The 13,154-nt window shown below is 40.2% G+C and overlaps 1 protein-coding gene across 44 annotated transcripts in view; it reads left to right on the forward strand.

The window, feature by feature from the left end:
• clasp2 (cytoplasmic linker associated protein 2) overlaps positions 1-13,154 on the forward strand; it is a 55,866-nt gene that overhangs the window by 12,201 nt on the left and 30,511 nt on the right. For 35 of the 44 annotated variants that reach the window (XM_055053945.1, XM_055053946.1, XM_055053948.1 and 32 more), the window contains exons 6-7: positions 1,142-1,239; positions 4,519-4,589. In XM_055053945.1, the coding sequence (XP_054909920.1) occupies positions 1,142-1,239; positions 4,519-4,589 (169 nt within the window). Of the gene's footprint in view, positions 1-1,141; positions 1,240-3,476; positions 4,030-4,518; positions 4,590-12,271; positions 12,788-13,154 lie in introns of those variants that run through there. The other 9 variants (XM_055053981.1, XM_055053990.1, XM_055053991.1 and 6 more) reach the window with 6 other exon arrangements.

Here is a 13,154-nt window from a genome sequence, read left to right on the forward strand (position 1 = left end):
TACCCCAAGCTGCAAACTTAACATGACGCATGTTAAGTGGAAATGCTTCAGCAGTTAGCAAATAGCTTTCCCAAAGGACCGTAGGAGTGACTATAGTTGATGTTGAAGGCCAGGTCATTGGCTGAACGCCATTATCCCAGAAATATGTTTGAGAAGTCTAAAACACAGTTTCATTTTAATTCATTTCTAGTAAGTAAATACTGAATCTGTACAAGATTAAGAATTGGGGTTATAAAATGAAACATCATCCAGTCGGCTGAACACTTCATGGCGTGCAGAGTGTGTGATCCATTAAGATTGCAAATAAAACCACACAAATATCACTATTCATACAGTCCGTTATGATATTGTTAATGTGCAACCTGATATTGCAATAATGGTATATTGTGCATTCGTTACGCAGAAGTCCAGTGGTGAAAACTCTACTTTTTGTGTCCATCCTTCTCTTTATTAACAACAGCAGACATCAGAGGATCCACGAGAATACTAATGTTGCTAACTAAACATAGAATTTAGCATAGTTTGTCACATTTAATGCTTCTAACACTTTATTTTCTGTAAAATGTGTTGCTTTTTGTTGCATCATTCTGCAGCTGCGGTTGAATTCTCAGCTCAGGCATCTTGAGAAGGCGCACTGATTATTACTGTTATTACTGAGAGGATGAGCTTAGCTACGCGCCCTCACCTCCCACTGAGCTTCATTGCACTAACATTTAGTTGTTAAACACCCACAACAGCTCAGAGTGAGGGTTTGAGAGTGAATGTGCCAGGGGAGAAATTGGAAAGCTGAGCTCTGCTTCTTCTGCGTTGTGCCCGATCATTAGCTACCCACATTTCACCTCGACCAATCAACAGCCTCGACAAGCCGTCTCTGTCTCACTTACAGCGAATTCCTTCAGCAAAAATCCAGCTACCCAATCACAACGCTTTTCAGTTGAATTAGCAAATCGGATGTCTCCTAATGGAGGTGCAGTAGGGATTGGATTTTAATGAGTGTTTACAGCACTTTGTGTAATATTTATTAGGTCAAAAAGAGACTAAAGTGTTGCAAACTGCATGACTAATTACTTTAGATGCAAGGTGAACTCCCAGCTTGTTTCTGTGTGTGTCTTATTAAAGTGGTGATGTCTGCTTTTTGTAGGTCCGAGAGGCTTCTATAACAACACTAGTGGATGTTTATCGTCACGTCGGAGAGAAAGTCAGAGCAGACCTGGGAAAGAGAGGACTTCCAGCTGCTCGGTGAGTTCTTTTTATTTTTATTTTTCTCGCTCATCTCTTGTTCTGAACTCACTGAGGAGAGGTTTTCTGGTTTGTGTGTGTGTGTTTCGGCGATGGGTCTGTGGGTCCCAGGGCTTTGGCACTCGGTCTGTCCCAGGCCACACCATGTACCACTCTGTCCTGCACTGCACACAGAAGCACTTTCATTCAGAGCACAATGCCATTTGACTGAGGGGAGCGGGCGGGAGGGGGCAGCCGGGGCACAAAGGGGTTGGGGAGAGAGAAAGAGAACTGGGTGAAAATTACAGCATTCAATCATCTGAAAAAAGGTTTTAAGAGGTTTTAGGTTTTTATTTTTGAAATTTTAACATGAGCAGCGTCAATCCCGTCTTTCTCCCTGCTCCCATGTGTGAGATATGAGCAGCAGTCAGCTCTGTATGCTGACTCCTCAGCATGAGTCGCATGTCTGTGAATGCTGGCTGCGACCATGTGTCATGTGTTGTGCATATTAAGCCAGTCTGTCTCCTGTGTAAACACACGGTCTGTGTATGTAGGGTTTATCAGCGGTGGTGTGTTTGTTTGTGTTCGGTCTAATGTAGAAATCAGACATTTGCAATGATTTATTCAGTTAAAGGATTCTCTTTTCTTATACATATTTAAATTTTTTGTGATTATTAATATTCAGAGGAAGGTCATGCCATAACAATAACCAAATTAATTCAATACTACTGATTAAAAACATTGACAATCTACTGCCAGGATAAAGGTAAAATTAATTTAGGGAAGTTTGAGCATATTTGCATTTCTTCTTTAGGTCGCAGGAATAAATCTGACACAATTGTGTGTGTGTATGTGTGTGTTAGTGTATGGCTGCTAGCTGGAATGCACTAGCAGTCAGGGTCTCTGTGACTGGATCACATTTCATCTCTGCAGAGCTAGCATACTATACTATATCGTCTTCCAATCTTAGTTTGTTTACTTTTGCTCTGTAAAAATAACTATCATTTTAGTCGTTGTATTTCGTACGCTCTAAAGTAAAATTTTTTTGTGTTTTTGAACGTCAACTTTAAAACAACTTTGGCAAGTCTGTCCACATAGAATATAACTCACTAGAGTAAAGGAGTTGAACATTTTCAATAAAATGTTGACGGAGTGACTGGAGAAATACTGAGAATCTTACAAAATTGTCTTTTCTTTTTGCATAATAAATTAACAAGTGACTATGTTACTCTTATTTTTGTTAGTAACTAACTAACATTGGATACCGGTTGACTAAATCTAAAATAAAACAAAGTGATTGTAAAGTTGACTAACATTACCAAAAGGGCTCTCTGGATGTGAATACTGTAGAGAATGTAGATCATTACCGTAACTTTCTCTTTATGTATGTATGCCTTACGATCCTGTGTGGGTCCTTAGATCACCCAGCTAGCTGCTTTTAGTTGACAACTAGACATAAACTTAAAGCCTTTGAAATATCAAAAATGTCTGTCTTATGCTTATTTATCTTATTTTTGTGCAACACTTTGGAGAAATTTGCGTTTTATGTACGCTTTTTGAATAAATTTGACTTGCTGAAAGTCTGCAGAAAGACCTAATGCCACATAATTGGATGTCTTTAATCAGCCAGTCAGCTGGCCAGCAACATTACTTGTGTTTAATCTGACTCCTTTCAACGTACCGCTCTTATATTATCTTGACTATATTGGGGTTTGTTGACTATCACAGCTGCCGGATCAAAGATGATGGCAATGATCACCTTTTTGCCAACGTAAATATCCTGCAAAGGCTTTGCTGTATCTGAATGAAAAGAGCTGTTGAAATCTGATTGAGGTTAAACTGTTTAATGCAGACAAGTCAGACACGACCCAAACTTGTTAGAGGGAGATATAATTAGGAGCCAGTGAAGTAATGGTTCATAAATCCTTGATTTTCTTGTAGAACTGGAACTAAACTTTGCACAGTCGTAACTCGACTCTCAACCGGATGGGATTACCATTAGCCTATAATTAGGCTGCATACAGGTGGAGTTCAGTGTTCAGCCTCAGTGTACACATCATTCCCCTTGGAGAGGAAATGTACAGCGAAGAAAAAGTGGAGAGATGTTGTATGGGGGAAGGAGCAGCGTTGTTCTTTCTCCTGTCGGCCATGTAGCCCCTCCCCCTCAGATGATAATGAGTGTGTCTGAGTTTGAGAGGGAGGTTATATAAAGGGTAACTGAATCTCTTTGCTGCCCGTCACTCAGACTGACCCACACGACTCTTTCTCTGTCTGTCACACAGGCAGATTTTTAAAGAGTCTGAGAGTCAGATCTTCAGCCATTTCTTGGTGCGTGTCCCGAGGACGTAGTGTGTCCACGGAGCTGTAGGTGGAGCTTTGTCGCATGTCTCTGGCATGCTCCGGTCTCTTGCTGTTTGGCTCTCCCTCCCTTTCTCTTTCACCCTCCCTACACCCTCTTTTCGTCTCCTTGCCTCCCTCCCTCTTGGAGCCACTGCACCATGTTGGATACAAAGAGCCGAGGGGAGCTAAGGACCAGAGCGTGTCTCTAGCATGGGGGGGTAACGCAACGTCGCACAGCAACCTATTAATCAGTCCTCTGGGAGAGATTCGAAGACAAATGACTGCCGAAGACGAAACGCAAGAATATATCTAAGCAAATAGACGAGTGAGATGCTTCTGAAAGGAAGAGAGCCGCTTGAAAACGCTGCACGGCTAAGGAGCCAAATGCACGGCTAATTATTGTCATCGGGAGCTGCTTTGCAATCTGGTGGCCACCGATCTGCAACTAGACGCCAAACGGCAGAAAGACAGGTAGAGGGCTGGGCGGCACCTTTAATGAATTCATATTTAAATATGTAGAAATGACACAATAATGGATGTAAGTGAACATGCTTCATTTTTCTTGTTTTCTCATTGCAAGTCAGTTCCCTTTTTGTGAGTTTGTATATTTTATCTGTACCTTGTAAAGCAGGGGCCAGGTTTCTCTTGTCAACAGTCCGGTTCTGATTGTGTGTCTGGATCTGAGCAGCATATTTTTTGGGGGGACTCCGATCATGCTAGAGTTGTGGCGCCCGGAATGAGACACACCCACATATTGAAAGATGGATGAGCGGGAGCTCCACATGTTACGAGCCGATGATACTCACACTTCTGATCCATGGCACCTTTGTTTGGTTCTTGGTCAATGATGTCCGCCTGACTGGTCATTTCACATATTTTACTCACCGATGCTCTTTGGCGATCAGTTTGGCATGCGGCTGCGTTTTGTTTTAACCTTCTTTTCGTCTCCTTGTTTTCCAGGCTACAGACGATATTTGCTCGTTTTGATGACGCCTTGAATTCTGGCAACATGGCTCTGAGCCCAAGTCACGGTCAGTACCTTTTTCCAATCCTTCTCCCATTATTATATTGAAGAGCAGCCAAGTCATGTGATTATTTTTGAAGATAGTTTCACTCTTGTCAAGTAGCAGGAGAGCTTATTCAATAAGAAATACAGAAGCACGTTGTGTGTGCCTGTGTTGGATGGAGGGATTCTTGTGCGTGTCTAAATCAGCAGATGCTCTTGTGGTTGCGTCTGTTTGTTGCTATGAGGTCTTGTAAGAGGACATAACAGGATTAATGGTTTAGTGTGTTTGTGTGAGTGTTTTCTGACAGAGCCAGACCTGAACTGAGGTTTGCTTTTGCTGCTGTGACGGTTTTTGCTCTAAATCAGCGTTTGACTTCGATTATGCTGACACATACTTAACTTTATTACTTTATTATTGAGTGATTCATTTCATCTGGACTTGAACTTTATAGTAATGTTGGTCTATTATTGTGAGGTGATAAAACTGAGTGTTTGGAAAGCTGGAATTAAAAAAATTGGTCTCCCTCTCTCTCTCCCTTTTCATGTTTGCAAAAATGCAAACATAAAAAACACACATCTCTCTCAGTAGAATTGTCTTTGCGTTGGAAGTTTAGTTTACAGCAACATAAACTTCTGCATCACTTAGATTTCTGCTGGAGATGAACCTGTTGGATTTTGATGACGAATGTTGTAAAGCTCTTACCTGCTAACCCCACTTTTGGACGATTTCAATTTCTCTTTAACAGCAATAAATTACAATTTTTCTGAGATTGTTTGACAACACAAAAGTTACAAACTTGCCTTTCTCTGCATCACTATAAAACTTCAGGATCTATTTAAAATAAGCAAAGGTGTCAATTCTGTCACTTTTCATGAGTGACAGAATTGTACTCTAAACAAGGTTTCTCCCAGAAAACTTGCCAAGTGGTTGGGTGCTAGGACAGCGATTCATTCAGCGGCCTGACATCTTTAAATGTTTAAAGTTGACAGAAAAATTAGAAAATATCACTTGATAATTATGTGTTATTAAAAGATTGGAAGAATAATATCTGAACACCAACTATAAAGTCTTCAAAAATGCAAACATGAAAAAAACAAAACTTAAATAAGCAATGCTTAGCCTGGTGGGGGCACAAGTAAAGCCTGGTTCCCTGCCAGGCTGATAACATACTGGTAAAAAAGTATAGAATGCATTTTTCTAAAACAATCTGCTTCCTGTTATCTGCTGACAAGCAGAGCTGACGTACCTCTAAAAAAGAAAATAACTTTCTAGAAGTTTTTATCTCCCTTCATTTTTAAATTTCTTGCCAATACAAAAAAGTGCCAGTAACTATCATATACGTCATGTGGTGTTTTTAGCGCTACCTGCTCGCCATCAAACTGTTGATACATCTGGCAGATCTGAGTTTAAAGTAGTCTTAATTTTACTAATATGTTTCTGATTTAAAGTAGTTTGATCGTTTTTTTAGTCGCTTTATTCCGACAGAGGATCTGTGGAGGGAGTTGAAGATGAGGGTGATGGCCAAGAGGCCTTCTAACCTCGAAAACTTTGAGCTCTTCAAGAAAGATAAAGATTCAAAAAGCTGGTCAGCTATTCGAAAAGAGATTTGAATGCCAATAAATATTTGTTCAGTGACAATTGAAAACAGAATAAAAGAAATTGTTTAACACCCCATAATAAGATGTAAATAAATCTGAACCTTTTTAAAATGATTATGTTTCATCTAAATTGTCTTTTGTTAGATGCCTGTTCTTGTTTTAATGAGAACAACTTAAGTTAAATCTGCAAGGAGAATGAATAACTTTAGATTCAACTGCATGGCTTGTTCTCCGATTAGAAAGATGCATAATTTTTAGTTTCAGATGACAAATCGATTCTTTTTCACTGATTCTGAAATTAAAGAATGAAAGATTTAAATAATGTCTGCTGGATTGATCAAACATTTGAGTTTCACCTAAATTTTAGGGAAATTATTTATTTCTTTTACATTGTTTATTTTACCTGATTTTTTTAAATAAAATGTGAGTCACATTGGAGCAGGTCAGCAGAGGGTCAGGAAAGCAAAGCTATCCACTGATCAGTGTGGCAAATGTGCTTCCATTTTAATAGAATACTCCATATTTATAAATATTTCATCTGAAATAACTCGCTGAGAAGCGGTATAAATCTGCTTCCTTATAGTGGAAGTGGTAAAGCTGATCAACTCTTGAACTGGTGAAAAAATGCAATAAGATGCATTGGGTTTATGATGATTTTGATAAATGGAATTGTAAGAAATAAAAGCTCACAAGGTGCATTGTTGGTTAAACACGTGAACCTTTGTAATCCCTGGTTTATGTGGAGATGGTGGAAGATTGATTGAGTTATTTCTCTTGTTTTCAACGTTTTTGTAGTCAGCTCAGAACTTAAGTGTAGTTGTCATCAGAGAGAATGTGGAGAACAAACAGTTCCAGAAAATAAATCTGGTGAGGCTTATTTTTTACAGTTTTTTCAGCTAAGCCAAAGATTTTTTTTCTTGGAAATTATTCAAAAGAACGGGTGGAAACTTAATGCTTTCTGATGCAAATATTTTTTGTGTCTTTGCCTTGCTTTAGGTAGTTAGTTGAGGTTTCTGTTTGTGCTTTTCAATATTTTATCACAGTTGGAAAAATGTCAAGTTATCTCAACTTTACAAAACAAAGTCGGAAGCTAAAACGGAACGTTGTCTTGTCTTCCACGTGTTCAACTTTTTGTCATGCCAAAAAGTAGAAAAAAGATTTTTGTTTTTATTTTATTTCCTAAATATATGTGGTCCTTCTTAGGAGGCTGGTAATGTAAGAGTTAATTTCAACATAAATTAAAGGCAACAAATTTATCTCTGTTTGAATTGCTTTTAGTTACACTCGGATATATTTCACAAAGATGAGTAACTTTAAAGTATTGTTTTTCAAGACTCATCAATATGCAGAAATCAAACATTGTCCATTGCATAACTGCTTACATATTCTCAAAACGGATTATTCCAAGTTACCTACTAGAACGAGTTTTGAACCGCTGTTCTGAGTCTTATTAGTCATATTTACTGTCCGTTGGCTAGATTTAATTACGATAAAAATTATAATTTTGTCGAGCTCGGCCCATTCACTTCTGCAGCAGGTCACTTTTAAACTTGGTCTCTAATATGGAAATATCTTGAGTCATGTTTCGGTAGTAGCATTTCAAACTTTGACGCATCTGCTACAGTCTAATGAAAACTAATCTTAACATTTTTAAACTCTTCAACCTGTCACAGTTTCTGGTTTCCTCCTCACAGATATCACCAGTGAAGTTTAATCTGCTTGTCTTTGTGAAAATCCATCCAAAACTGTGATTTAAACATTACGAGTGAAATCTGATTTCTGTTTCTTTTTACGGACCCCTCGACCTCTCACTTCAGGACAAACTTGCACAGTCTGTTAAAATCCAGGCACACGAACGCGTTCCCTCTCGTCCTTGCCCCACATTGCTTTCAGGCCAACTCCTGGCATTTGCTTTGAGGACGGCGAGAGGAAGCTGACCGAGATCTGTGCCAGAGGCCGAATCACAACGCCGCGCCTATCACTGCCTCGCCCTGATTCATCATGACAGGAACAGAGAGCAATACTCTGCAAACAAAAGAGCGAAGAAGGCAGAGGGGGAAACAAATGAGGAGAAACTGGACACCAAAGGGACAGAGGTGAATAGACAGATGACGGGAATATTTTACCTGTAACACTGAGATAGTTGAGGATGATGAGTTGATAACTGGGTCTGTTTTTTTTTTTTATCTCATCTGGTTGTGGATTTTGGCACCGAGACAAAATGCTGTCAGTTTTAAACTGAAATCAGCTTAAACCTTATGTACTTTCCCTCGTGAACAACATCTGCCCTTGTGGAGGAAAACTGGGGTGACATCAGTTGTCTCTGTTATGCTGAACTCAATCAGTTTGTAGATACACATCTTTGCGTGGATGTGTCCAGTTTTTTTTAAAATGCTTTAATAGCATAGGAAATGTTAAAGGAAGACTCGGGACGTTTAGCCAGACGCGTGAGTGAAACCTGACAGATCAGTTGCTCCATTTTATCACAGCTTAAGTTCTTCCAAAATTGAAAATGAAAATAAATGCCGGTACCTTAAAGTGTCAACAAACGAGACAATCTAATTTTGGCCTAATTTTTTTCCAGCTATGTTAACTAAACGTAGTTCTGATGTGAGAACGTGAACCACGACATAGCGGCTGGTTGTACGGCCAGCCATTACGTCACGTCATTTGTTCCCGTCTCAGAGAGAGATGTATGAAAGGTATTTATTGCGCTGCATCCCGACCAGCAGTAAGATACTTCATGTCTTGTGTGGTACTTAGGTTTTGACAGGGATTGACATACACACTAATCTCACTCGCCCTCTCTTGCAGACATGCCCATTCTGCTTCAGTGCATCGCCAGCTCTGCAAAGAGAGCCGTGACCCTGTTTCCAGGCTAGACTGGTTGCCATAGCAAAGCTTTCCTCTGAATATTATGGGCCATCCCTTTTGCCCGACTTGGAGCTGGGAGTGTGTGTGTGTGTGTGTGTGTGTGTGTGTGTGTGTGTGTGTGTGTGTGTGTGTGTATTTGCCTGCATTCCATGAGATCTTTTTCTCTAAGCTATTCTAGAAATAGAGTAGTCTGTCTCTCTTTTAGTTAAAGACTCATGTCTGTCTTGCTCTTTTTTTTTGTCCCATTTTACGTCTCTTCCATGTAGTTTGGTTAGTGATGCACCAGTTTTATACCACTTTTATTGCCTCCTGCATCAATTAAACAGTGGTTTTACTCTCTACGTAAAGTGGAATTTTGACAGCTTTCTCAAATACGATCATAAGCTCAATTAAAAAAAACAAACAAACAATAGAGATGTCCAACTTTTTAATGCATCCTTAAATCATCAATTCATTTATTAAAACAGTAAATAATGCTTTGGCAGCATTTTGTCATTATAATAGAGGCGATGCTGCATGGTGTTTGTGTGTGTGAGAGAGAGAGCACTCAACGCTCCACAGCTCTGCAGTTAAACAGTTTTATTAATTCAAAACAAATCCATAATAAGTCGATTTACATGTCTCTAAATGATGATTTCCATTTAGCATTATTATCTGTAAACGCCGGTCTGTGTGTTTCCTGCAGGTTTAATAAATAATAACAGAAATTTCCACACTTGCAGTAATTCCTCAGGTCAAAGAACCCATGAAGCAGTTTGACTCTCTGTGAAATGTTCAGCTTCCTGGCACCACCTACTTTGAACTCCTTCCTCGAGAAATGGCTGATACAGTATTCCTCAGTAGAAAACAGTTTTCTTACTCTATTTTAAGCACCTCATTAATAACGTAAACAGCCGAGCTTTCGTCCTGCAGGAATGATTTCCACACCATTGGAAGGTGCTGCTAGTGTGATTTGTTTTTTTAATTATTATTTATTTTCTGTAATGCGTTCAATGATCAAAGAGGACTGAATTGTATTTTCCAACTGGACTTCTCGTTTCTCAGTGCGCCTTCATATTAAATACTCGCAGTTTTACCAAAACTCCCGGTGTCATCGGTAGGACCAAAGTGCCAACTTAAAGATGTATATAGTTTTTATTTAACGTATCAAATGTAAATATTTTACCCTTATTTCTATGTGTTTTTATCTTTTGAATAAATGTTTGCTGCACATGAGCAGAAATTGCCTAGACAGATTTATTTTTATAATGCATATTAGCTGCTGCTGCGTTTTGTAATTAAGCAGTCGCCTGTAAATCTCGACAGAATCAAAAATATTTTTTCATACTATTGTTATTCTCATATGAGGCTTATTTTCTGTCCTGTCTTTTGAAAGGACACCATGTGAGTTCAACACTCTCACACGGTGTTGAACTGGAGTTTGTGAGATCCTTGTATTCCTCCAGATTACATCAGAGCAGCACTGCCACAGAGGGTCAGTGTAGTGACTGGTTTTCCCCCTGAAGATGTCTGGTCATACTTTTTAAATCGTAGTCCTACAGCTGATGTAATTTGCAGTTCCTCGGCTGGTAAGATGGATCCAGGCTGGTTGTTTTCTTTTTTCTTAATGCTTGTTCAAGATTTGACCCGTTTTGGGAAACATCCCTATATATGACATGTTTATTTGTTATTTAAAGTGGATATTCTTTATCATTATAATACTCTACCTCCAAATTGAAACCATACCTCGCTTGAACCCGAGTTGAATTACTAAAGATTTTGAATTAACCTTTGATTACATGGCATTGATTTAACTCCTCCTCTTTACATCAACACACAATTTCCCAGGCAATAATTGCAGGGCCTTTAAACCTACACAGCCTCCGTGCTGCCCCCTTGTGGTCAGAACATTAATAAAAAATTTGCTTATGCAGATCTTTGGATGCGTCTTTCATCAGCTTTTTCTCTTTCCGCATGGATTTCCCATTTCTTTCCGTCAGCTTGTAACAGATATCCTGATGAAAGATCGAAGTCCTCTTCTCCTCTTTCCTTTTTTTCTCTCATCCATCAGCTTATTGTTGGTTGTTTTATTGGATTTGCAGTTTTAGGAGAACTGGAGGTTGCAGACTTTGTGCGCAAGCACGCTGAAATGAATTTGGGAATATAGTCAAATCAAAGCATTTTAAACAATCTTTTATTTCGACCGCTCTCCTGAAACGCAGTGAGGAGGGAATCTGGGCCTGGAGTTTCTATGGCAACCGTGTCTAGTGCATGGGGAGCTGTTATCCCCGTTTGTGTCGGTGTGTCGGCGTGTCGGTGTGTCGGTGTGTCGGTGTGTCGGCGTGTCGGCGTGTCGGTGTGTCGGTGTGTCGGCGTGTCGGTGTGTGCAGGCCTGCTTTATTGTCAGTGTCTCATCGTTGTAGCTGAATCTCGGGATCCGTGATGAAATTTCGGTTTGGTGAACTATCAAAGTTTGTGAATCAACAATTAAACCAATGATGTTTCTTCGTTTGGTCTGTTCTCTGTTGTCTTTGTTCTGCCCCTCACCCTGACACATGTACTCCCCTGGGGTCTGACTAGACAAAAGCAAAGGATGCTAACCCTGTGGCAACCAGTGATTCATAATCGATGGCCAAAAGGTTACTGCATATTGCCAATTACAACCCTAGAGTTTTGTGGGAAAACTACATTTTACCGTTTAAAAATTAGCTTAAAAAGAAAAGAAAAGGAATGTTTGACATACGACTTAGTGACAAAAAATTGACAGTTTTATTCGCTCATTTGAAACAAGGAGGCATATCTTTTATTGCATCTACAATTTGATAGACTTCTTTACTTGCATAATTGTAATATAATTCTTCTTTCTTCTCAGAAGTGGCTATAGTGGTTTAATACCCTAAAAGAAATGGTCTCCCTGTGTGTCCGTGAGGTTTAAAGTAGTCAAATAAAATTTCATAGATATTGTATTATGAAAACCCGCTGTTGTTTTTAATTTTATGGCTAACTGAATTTTTAAAAAAAGCGTGGTAAATCAAGTCAGGATGGTGAGACGGCGGGACATTTGAGGTCTTTGATGGGCTTGGTCCTACTATCCTAATCGTCACCTCTTTTGATGATTGCCTTCCCACCTTTTGTTCTTTTTATGAGAGTCTAGATACAAAAGTGTTTTTTTTTTTTTTTTTTTCTCGCTAACATTTTTGCTCGAACAATGACTGTGTTGTTAATAAGTGGACGCGCAGCAGAGGGTGGGGGCAGCAGTGAGAGGCTGCGTTGTCGGGGCTAATGAGTTCAGGTTAGGCGCTCTGGCATGAACACACCAAGCAGCCCCGTTAATATTCCTGGGGTGTCTGATTTTGTGTGTGTCTCCATTTTTCTCTCCGTCTTGTCTCTCTCTCTCCCTCCCACCACAAACCGAGAGGCCTGCCTCCGCACTGGCTGGAGCACCATGATGTCACCTCTCAGCTGATTGGCCGCCAGGCTGCCGAGGGAAGGAGGAGAGAGGCTGAGGAAAAGGGAGAGGGAGGGATGGAGAAGGGAGAGAAATGAAGGAAAATGCCGGCACTTGTCTGGGTGGAGGGGGACTTTTTTTTTTCTTTTTCTTTTTTTTATCTTGATTTTGGACGCACAGCTTTAGCCTTCACCATGGAGTGTGTGTGAGGAGTGTGTGTGTGTGTCTGATTTGGGGGTACAGCTTGGAGAAGAGAGGAGACCCCAGCACACCACGCCCTCCTAGAAGCATGAGACGACTTATCTGCCAGCGGATCTGTGACTGTGAGTGCAGGGTTGGACTTGGTTGTGTGTGTGTGTGTGTGTGTGTGTGTGTGTGTGTGTGTGTGTGTGTGTGTGTGTGTGTGTGTGTGTGTACCTTTCTCTACTTTTGCTTTGAAACACACAAAAGAGCCTCAGTTTGACTGGACAGTCGAGCTCCTGTTTACATTCATCCTCGCGTCTCTTTGATGGAGAAAATCTCTGGCTGTTTGTAGACGAGCCGACGTATGTGTCAACGTGTAGGGTGGTGGCTTTAGCGCATTTCTCCATGGCTGGTCGTCAAAGCAACCAGAGCTCGGCTGCATTTCCGTGCCAACAGTTTGATCTCCACAGTGGACATTCGTGTGTGTGTGTGTTTATTCTGCACCTT

Source organism: Poeciliopsis prolifica, unplaced genomic scaffold, assembly GCF_027474105.1.
Source record: "Poeciliopsis prolifica strain line A6 unplaced genomic scaffold, Auburn_PproV2 SCAFFOLD038, whole genome shotgun sequence".
Classification (NCBI taxonomy): domain Eukaryota; kingdom Metazoa; phylum Chordata; class Actinopteri; order Cyprinodontiformes; family Poeciliidae; genus Poeciliopsis; species Poeciliopsis prolifica.